The 16,142-nt window shown below is 45.2% G+C and overlaps 1 protein-coding gene across 3 annotated transcripts in view; it reads left to right on the forward strand.

Moving 5' to 3' along the window:
- LOC121550394 (calmodulin-regulated spectrin-associated protein 3-like) overlaps positions 1 to 16,142 on the forward strand; it is a 48,843-nt gene that overhangs the window by 24,494 nt on the left and 8,207 nt on the right. The window contains exons 3-11 of one of the 3 annotated variants that reach the window (XM_041862623.2): positions 7,091 to 7,246; positions 7,409 to 7,495; positions 11,671 to 11,703; positions 13,253 to 13,391; positions 13,852 to 13,991; positions 14,757 to 14,841; positions 15,247 to 15,289; positions 15,547 to 15,608; positions 16,064 to 16,136. In XM_041862623.2, the coding sequence (XP_041718557.2) occupies positions 7,091 to 7,246; positions 7,409 to 7,495; positions 11,671 to 11,703; positions 13,253 to 13,391; positions 13,852 to 13,991; positions 14,757 to 14,841; positions 15,247 to 15,289; positions 15,547 to 15,608; positions 16,064 to 16,136 (818 nt within the window). The remainder of the gene's footprint in view (positions 1 to 7,090; positions 7,247 to 7,408; positions 7,496 to 11,670; positions 11,704 to 13,252; positions 13,392 to 13,851; positions 13,992 to 14,756; positions 14,842 to 15,246; positions 15,290 to 15,546; positions 15,609 to 16,063; positions 16,137 to 16,142) is intronic. The other 2 variants (XM_045210744.1, XM_045210743.1) reach the window with 2 other exon arrangements.

Below are 16,142 nucleotides of genomic sequence, written 5' to 3' on the forward strand. Positions count from 1 at the left end.
TACCATTGATACTGTAGGAGTGTTGAGCTCAACGAGACAATTCTGTTTACACTGCCCTGCTCAGAGGGGGGCAACTGTCAGGCGCGACCTTCGAAGGTAGCGCTCGAGACGTGATAAGTATTGGCTCTCGAATCGATACCTCTCGAAAATGTCCCTTTGCTATCGTCAATGTGAAACCGGCCTCCGTTTCCTCCTCCCCTCCTCTCACTAGTTCTGTCACTCTCACATTCCTCTCCACTGTCAGTCTTTCTTTCTTTCATACTCAGACTCTCAAATTTCTCTCATTTTAACATGAACATTAAGTTAATGGTGTAGTAACTAAATAATGATGCTAATTATGCTGTGAGAACAAGGAAATCCGCTGACACTGTACTTTGATTATAAAGGTTTATTATATCAAAGGATTTCAGCGTAAATTTACAGACATCTGCAGACATCTGGAGAACAACGGACCCGATCTAATATGTTGTTACTCCCCGTCTCTTTGTTTTAACCGTGGTATTTATATCCTATGCCCTATGTAACATAATATGGGTGTTTTCCCATAAACCAATCCCAGGAGGCCACCTAACAGACTTCCTCTAACACGCCATTTGCAAACATCAACAAAGTCATAAACTGTTTAGACACTACAATGGCTCCCCATGTGTGTCCACGCCATTGCTCTACTTTTGACCAGGCCCCATTTGGTCTTTGGTCGAAAGTAGTGCACTATGTAGGGAATAGTGTGTCATTTGGGACTGAAACAGGGATAACGGAGACAGGGGGCTGTGGTTAGCCAATAGAGAGAAGGGAGGAGGCATGCTGCTGCTGTGTGGATTCATGTCAGGCACAGCGTGTGTCACAAATGAAACCCTATTCCCTATAAAATGCACTACTTTTACTATTCCCTATATAGTGCACTATACCTTATACCTGGGCGGTATACCGTATTTTACCATATAACGGTATTGATGCACGGACCGGTTTGGGTTTTTACTTGACCTTCTATAACGCTATTTCAATGTTTTTTTTTTTAAACGTTATTCGCAACTCTGGCGCGTAATGCCCGTTATTATAGTTTACTCCGTTTGATACTTGAGTCGTCTTTCTCCTTCACCTCCTGCTGTATGCGGCTTCCCCTACACCAAACCCTGCCCCCTGTCATGCAAGGAGAGAGCAGTTGCTCGACCACGGAGTCACAAGCACTTTCTTGCCGTTCACTCTAGCGTTCTATAACACTACTAGTTTGTGTATTTTACTGTCTGCAAACTACTGTCTGCTAGTTTGTCTTTTCTTAGCAAGCTGTGGCTAAAATAAATTGTTATCCTCTAATGCTAATCGCTAGTTAGCTGGCTAACGTTAGCTAGCTTGCTAATGAACTAAGAGTCAGAGCAAACGCAGATAACTAATACAGCCTGGGACCAGTGCTGGTGCAGGCCTAGCATGTTGTTTGTGCAACGGTATATTCTAAATCAGAGAGGAATAGGTGAAGCATGAATATATGATAACAAAAGTGGAGAAATTGTAGAAAATGCGGAAAATATTTATTGTTTGAAGTTGGATTGAACAGTATAAAACCATTTGAATGGAGAAAGACCCATTTGAAATCACTTATAACGTATGTGTTGCAACCCTAGGGTCATGAACTACTCATAAAGCATAATTAGAACTTTTACTATTCAAAAACATCAAAAATGTGAAAATATTGTGATATGATATTTTGGCCATACAGCCCAGCCCTAGGTCAAAAGCAGTGCACTTTTTAGGGAATAGGGTACCATTTTGGGATGATTTTGAGGTGAGTTATGTGAAACTGACACTGATAGTTGGGGAGACAAAGATAGAATCATCATTGCTAAGAGTGGTAGATTCATGTACAAGGGGCAGACGAGAAGCAACTGTTACAGTGTAGAACAAGCACAGGTGAGTAAATGACCGCAGTACAGTCGTGGTCAAAAGTTTTGAGAATGACACAAATACTAATTTTCACAAAGTCTGCTGCCTCAGTTTTGATGATGGCAATTTGCATATAATCCAGAATGTCATGAAGAGTGATCAGATGAATTGCAATTAATTGCAAAGTCCCTCTTTGCCATGAAAATGAACTTAATCCCCCAAAAAACATTTTCACTGCATTTCAGCCCTGCCACAAAAGGACCAGCTGCCATCATGTCAGTGATTCTCTCGTTAACACAGCTGAGAGTGTTGACGAGGACAAGGCTGGATATCTCTGTCATGCTGATTGAGTTAGAATAGCAGACTGGAAGCTTTAAAAGGAGGGTGGTGCTTGAAATCATTGTTCTTCCTCTGTTCATCAAGAACTTCAAGGAGAGAGGTTCAATTGTGGTGAAGAAGGCGTCAGGGCGCCCAAGAAAGTCCAGCAAGCGCCAGGACCGTCTCCTAAAGTTGATTCAGCTGCGGGATCGGGGCACCACCAGTGCAGAGCTTGCTCAGGAATGGCAGCAGGCAGGTGTGAGTGCATCTGCACGAACAGTGAGGCGAAGACTTTTGGAGGATGGCCTGGTGTCAAGAAGGGCAGCAAAGAAGCCACTTCTCTCCAGGAAAAACATCAGGGACAGACTGATATTCTGCAAAAGGTACAGGGATTGGACTGCTGAGGACTGGGGTAAAGTCATTTTCTCTGATGAATCCCCTTTACGATTGTTTGGGGCATCCGGAAAACACCTTGTCCGGAGAAGACAAGGTGAGCGCTACCATCAGTCCTGTGTCATGCCAACAGTAAAGCATCCTGAGACCATTCATGTGTGGTGTTGCTTCTCAGCCAAGGGAGTGGGCTCACTCACAATTTTTCCTAAGAACACAGCCATGAATAAAGAATGGTACCAACACATCCTCCGAGAGCAACTTCTCCCAACCATCCAAGAACAGTTTGGTGACGACCAATGCCTTTTCCAGCATGATGGAGCACCTTGCCATAAGGCAAAAGTGATAACTAAGTGGCTCGGGAACAAAACTTCTAAATTCTGGGTCCATTGCCAGGAAACTCCCCAGACCTTAATCCCATTGAGAACTTGTGGTCGATCCTCAAGAGGCGGGTGGACAAACAAAAACCCACAAACTCCAAGCATTGATTATACAAGAATGGGCTGCCATCAGTCAGGATGTGGCCCAGAAGTTAATTGACAGCATGCCAGGGCGGATTGCAGAGGTCTTGGAAAAAGAAGGGTCAACACTGCAAATATTGACTCTTTGCATAAACTTAATGTAATTGTCAATAAAAGCCTTTGACACTTATGGAATGCTTGTAATTATACTTCAGTATACCACAGTAACATCTGACAAAAATATCTCATAACACTGAAGCAGCAAACTTTGTGAAGACCAATAATTGTGTCATTCTCAAAACTTTTGACCACGACTGTATTATCTTAGCTATACATTAGTCCTCAGCCCATCTCTGTCTCTGCCCCCATCCCCTGTCTCTGCCCCCATCCCCTGTCTCTGCCCCCATCCCCTGTCTCTGCCCCCATCCCCTGTCTCTGCCCCCAGCCCCTGTCTCTGCCCCCAGCCCCTGTCTCTGCCCCCATCCCCTGTCTCTGCCCCCAGCCGCTGTCTCTGCCCCCAGCCTCTGTCTCTGCCCCCCAGCCGCTGTCTCTGCCCCCCAGCCCCGGTCTCTGCCCCCATCCCCTGTCTCTGCCCCCAGCCCCTGTCTCTGCCCCCATCCCCTGTCTCTGCCCCCATCCCCTGTCTCTGCCCCCATCCCCTGTCTCTGCCCCCATCCCCTGTCTCTGCCCCCAGCCGCTGTCTCTGCCCCCAGCCTCTGTCTCTGCCCCCCAGCCGCTGTCTCTGCCCCCCAGCCCCGGTCTCTGCCCCCATCCCCTGTCTCTGCCCCCATCCCCTGTCTCTGCCCCCCAGCCGCTGTCTCTGCCCCCAGCCGCTGTCTCTGCCCCCAGCCGCTGTCTCTGCCCCCAGCCCCGGTCTCTGCCCCCATCCCCTGTCTCTGCCCCCATCCGCTGTCTCTGCCCCCAGCCGCTGTCTCTGCCCTCAGCCCCGGTCTCTGCCCTCAGCCAAGGTCTCTGTCTCTGCAGTGATGTGGATCCTTAGAATGAGCATATACCTGGCAATAAAGGCTAAACTGATCCTAGATCAGCACTCCTGCTCTGAAACACTTCATGAAACAGGCCTTCAGGGCAGGAGCCCCTGGTGTCGTTCAGTTGGACAGCTAGGACAAAGGAAACCTAACCTGGATAAAACCAGACTGAACGCTGCGCTTACCAGGCTAGACGAACATTGCCTGCCTGTCTGTCTGCACACTGAACTGTCTTTTTCTGTCTGTCCGTTTTTCTGTCTGTCTGCCTGCCCTGCTGTCTGTTTGCCCAGCTATCTGTCGGCCCTGCTATCTGTCTGTTTAGTTTTCTGTCTTTGTCCTTGAAACCTACTGAAAACCATAAGAGCACTTATTTAAAACAACCCTCCAGACTCACTAATTTATGTTGTCCTTCACTGCATGGCCTTGGTTTGGTGTGTCTATGAACAGTTCTAGACTTTACTAACTGGGTCAAAGGCTGTTGTAGTCTCCGGTGGGGAGTAGTGGAGGTTACATGTACCTGTAGGCCCAGTTCTCAGAACCTGCTGTGTGTTCATGCGTGGGTGCCACTAAAATGTTTATTAAAGAACATTTGTGGGGGCAGCACCTGGTGTCTGTCAGTTGGACAGCCAGTCCAAAGGAAACCAAACCTGGTTAAACCAAACTAAAAGAACACTTATGGGAGCAGCTAACAGTAAGCAGGCATTACCTTATTGATTTAGTTGTTTGTTTTGTCCAATTTGAACGTTCATAAATACTCTTACCTCACTTCTCCTCAGCCCCACCGGTATATGCCTGAAGGCAGAGATCAGTCTTTCCCCTAGTTTTTATAATGTTAAGGGAAACACTGTATGAGAGGAAGCATGTACATTATACTGTATGTTCCAGTCACAGTGTGCAGGTGTAGACTTAGAGCAGGGATGGGCAACTGGCGACCTTTTGAAGGTCCTCTGATCAATTTCCCCAAAATATCAGTCAGTCACCAATAGTCAGTCAATTAGCCCATGTCAGTTAAACATTTTCAGATTGCTAAATTAGATTAGCGGCCAGCTACTTCTTATCATGGTTGAATTACCGGTTGGGGGGCCCCCCATTGATTTTGTTAGTCTCACACAGATATCATATAAAAAACTACAAACATTTCTCTCCACCCTATTGCAAAATTAGTAGAATTGCATGAAATTAGTTATAAAATTGCTAAATCTTCTCTCCGCCCCATGGCAGAATGTGTAGAATTGCACGAAATTAACTCTAAAACATGGGGGGGGGGGGGGATGATGTGGGTACGCAGACCCCTCATGATGAGTTCAGATTCTTTGGGTCCCCCACCCTATCAAAGGTGCCCAACCCTGACCTAGCCCCATGGTCAGCATGGCGGGAGGCAACAGTAGACCGATAACGAGCTAACCCTCCTATGGGAGCTAACGAGCTCTCCTCTGAGTGAGCTGATCATGTTGTTGGTGTGTTTTAATGGGCTCGGGGTATGAGAACGCAATGTCATGGGTTTGGCCATGAGAAAGCCAAACCTATTAGAGCCTTTAGGTATGAGAAAATGTACTGGGGCTTTAGCTAGCTTTGAGAAAAGGCACTGTCATGATTTTGGGCTATGAGAGAAAGAGAGGAACAATGGGCCCTGCACTGGGGGGTTGGCTGGAAATACCCTAGTTTCAGTTTGGGAAAGCTATTGTTGTGCCCTTTTCTGTTGTGTAAATTGATACAGTATGTTGTGTTGGTGTGAAAGAAGGGGTTTTGAGTGTATAGTTTTACACACACATTCTAGTTCCTCTGTGTGTGTATATACACACACACACACACACACACACTGCGCCACAGGATTCCTGGGGTTTGTGGTGCTCTCTCACTGATCCATCCCTAGTGAGTTGATTACAGAACAATGCTGTACAGAACCAAACTGTATCCTGCACAGCCCTAGACACAACGGTATCCTGCAACCTGTCATCCATGAGTCATGCTGCCCTATCTTATAGCAGAGAGGAGGAAGAGGGGAGAAACGAGGCATACACAAACAATGATTAGAAGGAAGACGAGGGATTGACTAGGAGGAGGAGGAGGAAGAAAGAGAGAAAGTATACAGTGAAGGGGCAGAGAGGAGAAAGTATACATAGTTAAAAGTGCTGTTATTGTGATAGCACAGATGTCCCAAAGTTCACTCAGACAAGCTCTCTCACTTCTTTAAAATTTTTTGTTGTTGCTTTCTCTCTCCCTCTCTCTCTCTCTCCCTCTCTGCTCTCTCTCTCTCTCTGCTCTCTCTCCCTCTCTGCTCTCTCTTTTGGCTCTCTCTCTCGCTCTCTCTCTCTCTCTCTCTCTCTCTCTCTCTCTCTCTCTCTCTCTCTCTCTCTCTCTCTCTCCTTCTCTCCTTCTCTCTCTCTCCTTCTCTCCTTCTCTCTCTCTCCTTCTCTCTCTCTCTCTCTCTCTCCTTCTCTCTCTCTCTCCTTCTCTCTCTCTCTCCTTCTCTCTCTCTCTCTCTCCTGCTCTCCCTCTCTCTCTCTCTCTCTCTCTCTCTCTATCTCTCCTGCTCTCTCTTTCTTTTCTCTCTCTCTCTCTCTCCTGCTCTCTCTTTCTTTTCTCTCTCTGGTGTGGTCACCACCACACTTTCTGCTGACTCAGAGCTGTGGTTCTTGGAGTCCCCTAGTGGCTGGATGTGGTATTGACCTGAGAACCTGCCATACTGCAGCCTGACGTGATCTCGTCTCACTAGCTCTGCCACATTAACATGGACCATGCTCTTTTCAGAGCAGTCTGAGGCTGTGTCCCAAATGGCACCCTATTCCCTACATAGTGCACTACATTGAACAGGGCCTTTGATACAACCCTATGGGCTCTGGTCAAAAGTAGTGCACGATATAAGGAACAGGGTGTCATTTGGGGGACACCCTGAATGTCAGTGCTGCTGCCCACCATTATTGCATTAGCCATAATTGATGGATGCTGTAATAAATGTTGTCCGGGTTTGGTGGCCGGCCAGCCAATCCCGCAGCTACCTCCCCTGACTTTTCCAATGCTGACGGTTTCCTGTTCTCTTTGCTGTGATTGGTGCAGAGTGCCCACCTGGCGGTGATGGATGCCCTGATGTCGGTGGGCGCCATGGAGACGGTGAACGCAGTGAGGATGTCCGGTGCAGCGGCGGGGGAGGAGCTTCTGGGTGGAGTGGGAGGAGCTAGCTGGGAGAACACCCTGCTCCACTGGGTGAACGGGGTAAGGATACGGACAGGGAGGACTCGCTCTCTGTCTGGATCTGTCTCTGTCTCTTTGTGTCTCTCTGTCGCTGAATCATGATTTCATAACCAAATGTATATGTGAGTACATAATATACATACTTATAACATGTGGCTTTCCACCACCCCATTTCCCCCCCAGTTGAATCAGAGGCTGCGAGAGCAAACAGAGGGTGCACAGGGTGACCCATCTCAGGACAGCACAGAGCCACAGCCTGTCCAGCCTTCAGTAAGTATTGCACTACACAGTGTCTGTCCAGAATGGCACCCTATTCCCTATATAGTGCATCTATATAGAGTCCTATGGGCCATTTAGTGCCATTTAGGATGCATACAGTATTTATGTCAACAGCTCTCACGTTACACAACACATTGTGTAATACATGTACATTAATCTCATGGATTACATACAATTAAAACACTCTGACGTAAACATTTCCTGTGAACAAGCATGTTTTAAACAGTGTGTGTGCATGTAAGATATGTATACTTTGTCTTGACAGATAAGTTTATAGGGTTGGGTTAAATGCGGAAGAGACATTTCAGTTGAATGCGTTCAGTTGTACAACTGACTAGGTATCCCCCATTCCCTTTATACATGCAATCTCCCTATTACCCTGGTCCTTGTACAGGTAACTACCTAAATAAAGGAAACACGGCGTTGAGCCGCCAAAACAGCTTCAATGCGCCTAGGCATAGATCCTAGAAGTTTGGAGGGATGCGACACCATTCTTGCACAAGAAATTCCATAATTTGGTGTTTTGTTGATGCTGGTGGAAAACGCTGTCTCAGGCACCGCTCCAGAATCTCCCATAAGTGTTCAATTGGGTTGAGATCTGGTGACTGAGACACACCCTTTAAACCCCCTATGCTCCTTTGAGACCCCTCTTTCAAAGTCACTGAGATATACTTCTAGCCATGATAGCCAAAATAATGGGCAACTGGGCATTTTTATATATGACCCTAAGCATGATGGGATGTTTTAATTGCTTAATTAACTCAGGAACCACACCTGTGTGGAAGCACCTGCTTTCGTATCCCTAATTTACTTGTGTTTCCTTTATTTTGGCAGTTACCAGTATCTCAACATAATGTTTACTGGTTGTATCATTTTTAGGCAATATATAGCTGCGGAAAAAATTAAGAGACCACTGCAAAATTATAATTTTCTCTGGTTTTACTATTTATTGGTATGTGTTTGGGTAAAAATAACATTTTTGTTTTATTCTATAAACTACTGACAACATTTCTCCCAAATTCCAAATAACAATATTGTCATTTAGAGCATTTATTTGCAGAAAATGACAACTGGTCTAAATAACAAAAAATATGCAGTGTTGTCAGACCTCGAATAATGCAAAGAAAATACAGTGAGGGGAAAAAAGTATTTGATCCCCTGCTGATTTTGTACATTTGCCCACTGACAAAGAAATGATCAGTCTATATTTTTTATGGTAGGTTTATTTGAACAGTGAGAGACAGAATAACAACAACAAAAAATCATCAAGAAAAACGCATGTAAAATTTTTTATAAATTGATTTGCATTTTAATGAGGGAAATTAGTATTTGACCCCCTCTCAATCATAAAGATGTCTGGCTCCCAGGTGTTTTTTATACAGGTAACAAGCTGAGATTAGGAGCACACTCTTAAAGGGAGTGCTCCTAATCTCAGTTTGTTACCTGTATAAAAGACACCTGTCCACAGAAGCAATCAATCAATCAGATTCCAAACTCTCCACCATGGCCAAGACAAAAGAGCTCTCCAAGGATGTCAGGGACAAGATTGTAGACCTACACAAGGCTGGAATGGGCTACAAGACCATCGCCAAGCAGCTTGGTGAGAAGGTGATAACAGTTGGTGCGATTATTCGCAAATGGAAGAAACACAAAAGACCTGTCAATCTCCCTCGGCCTGGGGCTCCATGCAAGATCTCACCTCGTGGAGTTGCAATGATCATGAGAACGGTGAGGAATCAGCCCAGAATTACACGGGAGGATCTTGTCAATTATCTCAAAGCAGCTGGGACCATAGTCACCAAGAAAACAATTGGTAACACACTACGTCGTGAAGGACTGAAATCCTGCAGTGCCCGCAAGGTCCCCCTGCTCAAGAAAGCACATATACATGCCCGTCTGAAGTTTGCCAATGAACATCTGAATGATTCAGAGGAGAACTGGGTGAAAGTGTTGTGGTCAGATGAGACCAAAATGGAGCTCTTTGGCATCAACTCAACTCGCCGTGTTTGGAGGAGGAGGAATGCTGCCTATGACCCCAAGAACACCATCCCCACCGTCAAACATGGAGGTGGAAACATAATGCTTTGGGGGTGTTTTTCTGCTAAGGGGACAGGACAATGACCCAAAACTCATGGCCAAGGCAACAAAGGAGTGGCTCAAGAAGAAGCACATTAAGGTCCTGGAGTGGCCTAGCCAGTCTCCAGACCTTAATCCCATAGAAAATCTGTGGAGGGAGCTGAAGGTTCGAGTTGCCAAACGTCAGCCTCGAAACCTTAATGACTTGGAGAAGATCTGCAAAGAGGAGTGGGACAAAATCCCTCCTGAGATGTGTGCAAACCTGGTGGCCAACTACAAGAAACGTCTGACCTCTGTGATTGCCAACAAGGGTTTTGCCACCTAGTACTAAGTCATGTTTTGCAGAGGGGTGAAATACTTATTTCCCTCATTAAAATGCAAATCAATTTATATATTTTTTTTACATACGTTTTTCTGGATTTTGTTGTTGTTATTCTGTCTCTCACTGTTCAAATAAACCTACCATTTAAAATTATAGACTGATCATTTCTTTGTCAGTGGGCAAACGTACAAAATCAGCAGGGGATCAAATACTTTTTTCCCTCACTGTAAGTTAATGTTCATTTTTAAACAACACAATAGTAATGTTTTAACTTAGGAAGAGTTCAGAAATCAATATTTGGTGGAATAACCCTGATTTTCAATCACAGCTTTCATGCATCATGGCATCACCAGTCTTTCACATTGATGTTGGGTGACTTTATGCCACTCCTTGCGCAAAAATTCAAGCAGCTTGGCTTTGTTTGATGGCTTGTGACCATCCATCTTCCTCTTGATCACATTCCAGAAGTTGTCAATGGGGTTCAGGTCTGGAGATTGGGCTGGCCATGACAGGATCTTGATCTGGTGGTCCTCCATCCACCCTTTGATTGACCTGGCTGTGTGGCATGGCGCATTGTCCTGCTGGAAAAACCAATCCTCAGAGTTGGGGAACAATGTCAGAGCAAAAGGAAGCAAGTTTTCTTCCAGGACAACCTTGTACGTGGCTTGATTCATGCGTCCTTCACAAACACAAATCTGCCGATCATCACCGATCCTCCACCAAATTTCACAGTGGGTGCGAGACACTGTGGCTTGTAGGCCTCTCTGTCTAACCATTAGACGACCAGGTGTTGGGCAAAGCTGAAAATTGGACTCATCAGAGAAGATTACCTTACTCCAGTCCTCTACGGTCCAATCCTTATGGTCTTTTGCAAACCTCAGCCTGGCTCTTCTTTGCTTCTCATTGATGAAGGGCTTTTTTCTAGCTTTGCACGACTTCAGCCCTGCCCCTAGGAGCCTGTTTCGAACCGTCCTCGCCGTGCACTTCACCCCAGCTGCCGTTTGCCATTCTTTTTGTAGGTCACTTGATGTCATCCTACGGTTGTTGAGTGACATTCGAATGTGTTGGTGGTCATCCCGGTCAGTAGAGAGTCGTTTTCGCCCTCTGCCGGTCTGTAGCTTTGTTGTCTCCAATGTCTGCTGCTTGACCTTGTTCTTATGAACCGCCATCTTTGAAATTTTAAGGATGGAAGCAACCTGACGCTCACTGTATCCCTCTGCCAGTAAAGCCAGAATTGAACCTTTCTTTTCCTCACTCAAAACTTTCCTTTTCAACTCTTTTGGCATGGTCAATAGTTATTTTTTGATATTACTTTTGAGGTACTATTAGCACTGTTTTTGCCATCCAGCTGGTCCTATTGCAAGAGGATAGTGATGACCACAGCAGTGGTTTTTATACTTTTCCCCATTGAATAAGATTAGGTTCAGGTGATCACCTAATCAGTACCTAATTCAGTAGAATGAGGTGTGCCTGTGTAGGAATTCAACAGACACTGGAATGGATGTAGAGATGCTGATTTATGAAGAATTTGCAGTGGTCTCTTAATTTTTTCCAGAGCTGTGTGTATATATATATATATATATATATATATATATATATATATATATATATATATATACCCTTTTCAAAACTGTATTTTTCCTCTGAACTATCCTACTAAAGTAGCCTTAATACCGACAGTATCCTCTCCTCCTGTCTTCTCCTTTCCCACTTTCCTCTCTTTCTCTGTCCTCCTTTCCTTCCTTCCCTCCTTCCTCCTCTCTGACAGTGTCCCACTCGCTGGTACTGGAAACTTGTCCCTGTAAGTTCCTCCTCTTTCTCCTCCTCTGTTGCATCATTCCTTCCTCATATTTCTCTCCATCCTTCTCTTCATATTCTCTCTCTTATTAGATTTTCAAATTAAAGATCTGTTCTGTTTTTCTCTCTCTGCCTCTCCCCCTGTTGGTGCAATATAAGAATGCAGACATACTGCTGCTCTGCTCTGCACTAGGACTATACGCTGTACATTTCCTTGGGCTGATGTCACAGGAGGGTGAAGGGTAGGGTGTTGTTGTTGGACGTAAATCACATCACACTCAGGAATCTAGAAATGTGAAAAAACATTAATACTAGAAACCAGTCCCTCTAGTCGGCTCTGTCTTAAAAATGACCTTTTGTGAGGGAGGTTTTAGTTTCTAGCCACTAGCCAGTCACTGTCTTTAGTCCCAAATGGCACCGTATTCCCTATTTGTTGGATTACTTTTAGCCAGGGCCCATAGATTAAGAAGTAATGAGCTTGAGGTGTAGGCCTTTTATGTGAGGTGAAACAGCCTACATTATGAACAGTGCAAATAGATCTGACATAGATTCCCAATTCTAACATGGCGTATAGTCATAGCTGTTTTACGTTATACGTTTTTATCTGATTTGGGACTGTTGTGTAACATTACACTCTCTTGAACAGACCCCAGGTATTACAGTCTGCCGATAGTGTTGACACTGTGCTGGCTGTGTTCAGTTCAGTCATTGTCTAAAACTTGAGTAGTCTCAACCTGAATAGTCTCACCTGCGTAAGGTTGGGTTAAATATCCTCCTCCGATGAGACTCTCTCTCCTGGCCTACTTTCCACTGACAAAGCCCTCGCTGTCTCTGGATTCATTCTATGGTTACGTCCAAAATGGCACCCTATTCTATTCCCTTTGAACAGAGCCCTAGTCAAGAGTAGTGCACTATATAGGGAGTAGGGTGCGATTTGGGACGCAGATTTCTCTCTCTCCCCATGGCTTCTGCTGACTGATTGGCTGCACCTTTCTCTTCACTTCCATGGCATGTTATCTGTTCTCTCTCTCTCTCTCTCTCTCTCTCTCTCTCTCTCTCTCTCTCTCTCTCTCTCTCTCTCTCTCTCTCTCTCTCTCTCTCTCTCTCTCTCTCTCTCTCTCTCTCTCTCTCTCTCTCTCTCTCTCTCTCTCTCTCTCTCTCTCTCTCTCTCTCTCTCTCTCTCTCTCTCTCTCTCTCTCTCTCTCCACCCCCACCCCCACCCCTTTATTCTGTATTCTGTATTTTCTCTAGGAGCACGTTGTTGGTCATGTTATCCTCCAGCCTGATGGGTGTTGTTTGTATGGATGTCTGTATGTACTGTTTGCGGTGTATGTCCACCTGTGTTTTTGAAGAACATTGGCCTTGTACGAGCTCTCCAAATGCAAACATAAAAGTCGCTCTGGATAAGAGCGTCTGCTAAAATGACTAAAATGTAAACATAAAAAAATGTATTGCATTGAACTGTAAAGCCTGGACATCTCCCCAACTCTCCCATACTCACTCAATGACGTCTCTCTCTTTTCTCTCTCCCCCCCTTTCTTACCCCTTCTAAGATCCGCTACAGAAAGGACAAGACACTTTCTAAACAGAAGCCTACGTTTCCGGTGGTGACTGAAGTCAAAGACCTCTCCAATGGTTGTGCCATCGCTGCTGTTATACACTACTATTGCCCCGGCCTGTTGCGACTAGAGGGTAAAACCACATGATAAAAATACATGACAGTATTTGATATGCAAATACAAATTAAAAACACTGGACTAGTGTACAGTTGTCCAATATAACGTAGTTCATGCCTGGGGGTTTGTCTAAAAAGCCTAGCTTACTATGTCACACAAGGTTCCATTTAGGTTTAAACCACACTAGCTTTAATACAGTAAAATCCTGTATTACTGTGTGCAGTGTGTCATTCCACTTCCTGTACTACCTGCTCATTGTCCTGTGTTAGATGTTTATATGAAATACTCCATGGCCTGACTACCTGCTCATTGTACCATTCCTGTGTTAAATGGGTGTCGCAATATGGATTCCCTCTACTCTAGCCTCCAACCTGTATGTGTGACTTTCGGAAGGGTTGGGATAAAGCGAAAGTCGAATGATCATCGGACCGCCATGTATTTTTGGACAATAAAGTCATCCTTGTTTTCTTCTTCAGATGTGTGTATGAAGGAGTCCATGGCGGTGGCAGACAGCCTGTACAACCTGCAGCTGATCCGAGAGTTCTGTGACAGCTGTCTGAAGAGCTGCTGCCCCCTGGTGTTGGAGGACCTGCTCTACACCCCACAGGAGCTCCAGGTACTACATCCCCACCTCACTGTGGGCCCATATACATTTACATTTACGTCATTTAGCTGACGCTCTTATCCAGAGCGACTTCCAGTTAGTGCATACATTATTATTTTCATACTGCCCCCCCCCGTGGGAAACGAACCCACAACCCTGGCGTTGCAAACGCCATGCTCTATCAACTGAGCTGCCTCCCTGCCTGCCATTCCCTCCCCTACCCTGGACGACGCTGGGCCAATTGTGCGCCGCCCCATTGGTCTCCCGGTTGCGGCCGGCTACAGCAGAGCCTGGATTTCAACCAGGATCTCTAGTGGCACAGCTAGCACTACGATGCAGTGCCTTAGACCACTGCGCCACTCGGGAGGCCTATAGCCACATCTACACCAACCCTTTTCCCGGAGAGCTACCCTCCTGTAGGTTTTTGCTCCAACCCCAGTTGTAACTAACCTGAATCATTTAGCTTATTATTAGGTGCGCTAGACTAGGGTTGGAGTGAAAACCTACAGGATGGTAGTGCTCCAGTAACAGGGTTGGAGAGCCCTGATCTACACAGTGTCTTGCCCTCTGAGCCATTTATTTAGAAATATATGGCTAAATATATGGCTCTGCCTAGACTGTCTTATACAGAGAGTGTTTGGCCAAATGGAGCTGGATGCTGTACATGTAATACACCTATTAGAGCATGTAACTTTATTGATACCCTGGAATGATTTGTTATGGAGATCGAAACGGCATTACAGGGGTCCTTTTTAACTGTTTCTCTGGTATGTTCAGGTCAACATGATTAGTTTCCTAGCAGAGCTGCTGGGTTGGTTCGAGGTACGGAGGCCAGAGTTTGTTCAGCCACTGAACCCCACTGGTAAGTGTTGGGCCCTGTTCAGGAGGATGCAATATGACAAAACATTCACATAGAAATGTGTCCTATAGAACAAATATGATGGTTTGTCAAGTAGAATAAGGAATTATGTCAGCTCTAGTTATTACATTTCTATCTGCAATATTCTGAGCGTTTCGCCTCACTGAATACACCCCTGGGCCTATATTCATATAGCGACTCAGAGTAGGAGTGCTGATCTAGGATCAGGTCCTCCCTGTCCATATAATCTTATTTGTTGTGATCTAAAAGGCTAAACTGATCCTAAATCAGCACTCCTACTTTTCAGATGCTTGATACATTAAAGTCTGATATGTGATATGTGATTCCTGCATAGGCCTAAATGGCAGTATCAATGTTTGACTCATGAGACTGTTTATTTTATTCCAGATGCTTCTGCACCGATCAAGCCAACCAGTTTGAGCAATAACAGGTACAGCAGCTCGCACGGTCATAATCACTAACATCACCACTGATCTGTTATAGAAAATAAAAAGTGATTTCAGGAATGGTATCTTTTGAGTGAAAGTTTTTTATTGTGAGAGCTCTGGTGAGTGAGAGTAGATTTCCAATGTACAGTATTTATTACATATGGCAAATCCACTTAAACTTGAAACTTGATCTTGAAACTTGATCTTGAAACTTGATCTTGAAACTCGATCTTGAAACAAGTGTTTGTCTGTATTTCAGCGGCTCTCCTTCCATCTTCAAGAAGCCGTTCCTGCCCATCTCCTCGCCAGGGCCTGTGCCAGGTGAGAGCATGGCAATGCCATCCCATCATTTACGTCTGTCCCACTTCTGTTCTCTGGGTTCAAATAGTATTTGTTTTATTTACAACACTGTAGCTGTGCTTGATTGATTGACACAGTGAAAGCAATGGAAATAAATGGAATAGTCCCAAAAGTGCAAACCCCATTCATCTGAGACACCAGGCAGGCATGCTCAATCAAACACTCCTCAAAGTATTTGAGGGAAAACAGATACTTGAGTTTGCACCCAGGTCTAGTGAGGTTGCCATTGCGTCTTTTATAACTCTGTTGTCCGCGTTTGTTTACCAGTGGGTCCACGTAAAGGTTTTTCTGTCTGTCTTTTTTTAATCTGTGTGTTTGTGCATCTTTGCATGCCCTGACTTGTGTCTTTGTGCTGTCTGTCTGTGTGTGTGTCTGTCTCTCTCTGTCTGTGTTGATTACTGTGTGAATGTGTGCAGGGTCTCTGACTCAGTCTGCCTCCATGTCTCATGTAGAGGGATTTGGGAGAACAAAGACCAAGAAGCCTTTCAGGTAGGC

Source organism: Coregonus clupeaformis, chromosome 35, assembly GCF_020615455.1.
Source record: "Coregonus clupeaformis isolate EN_2021a chromosome 35, ASM2061545v1, whole genome shotgun sequence".
Taxonomy (NCBI): Eukaryota; Metazoa; Chordata; class Actinopteri; order Salmoniformes; family Salmonidae; genus Coregonus; species Coregonus clupeaformis.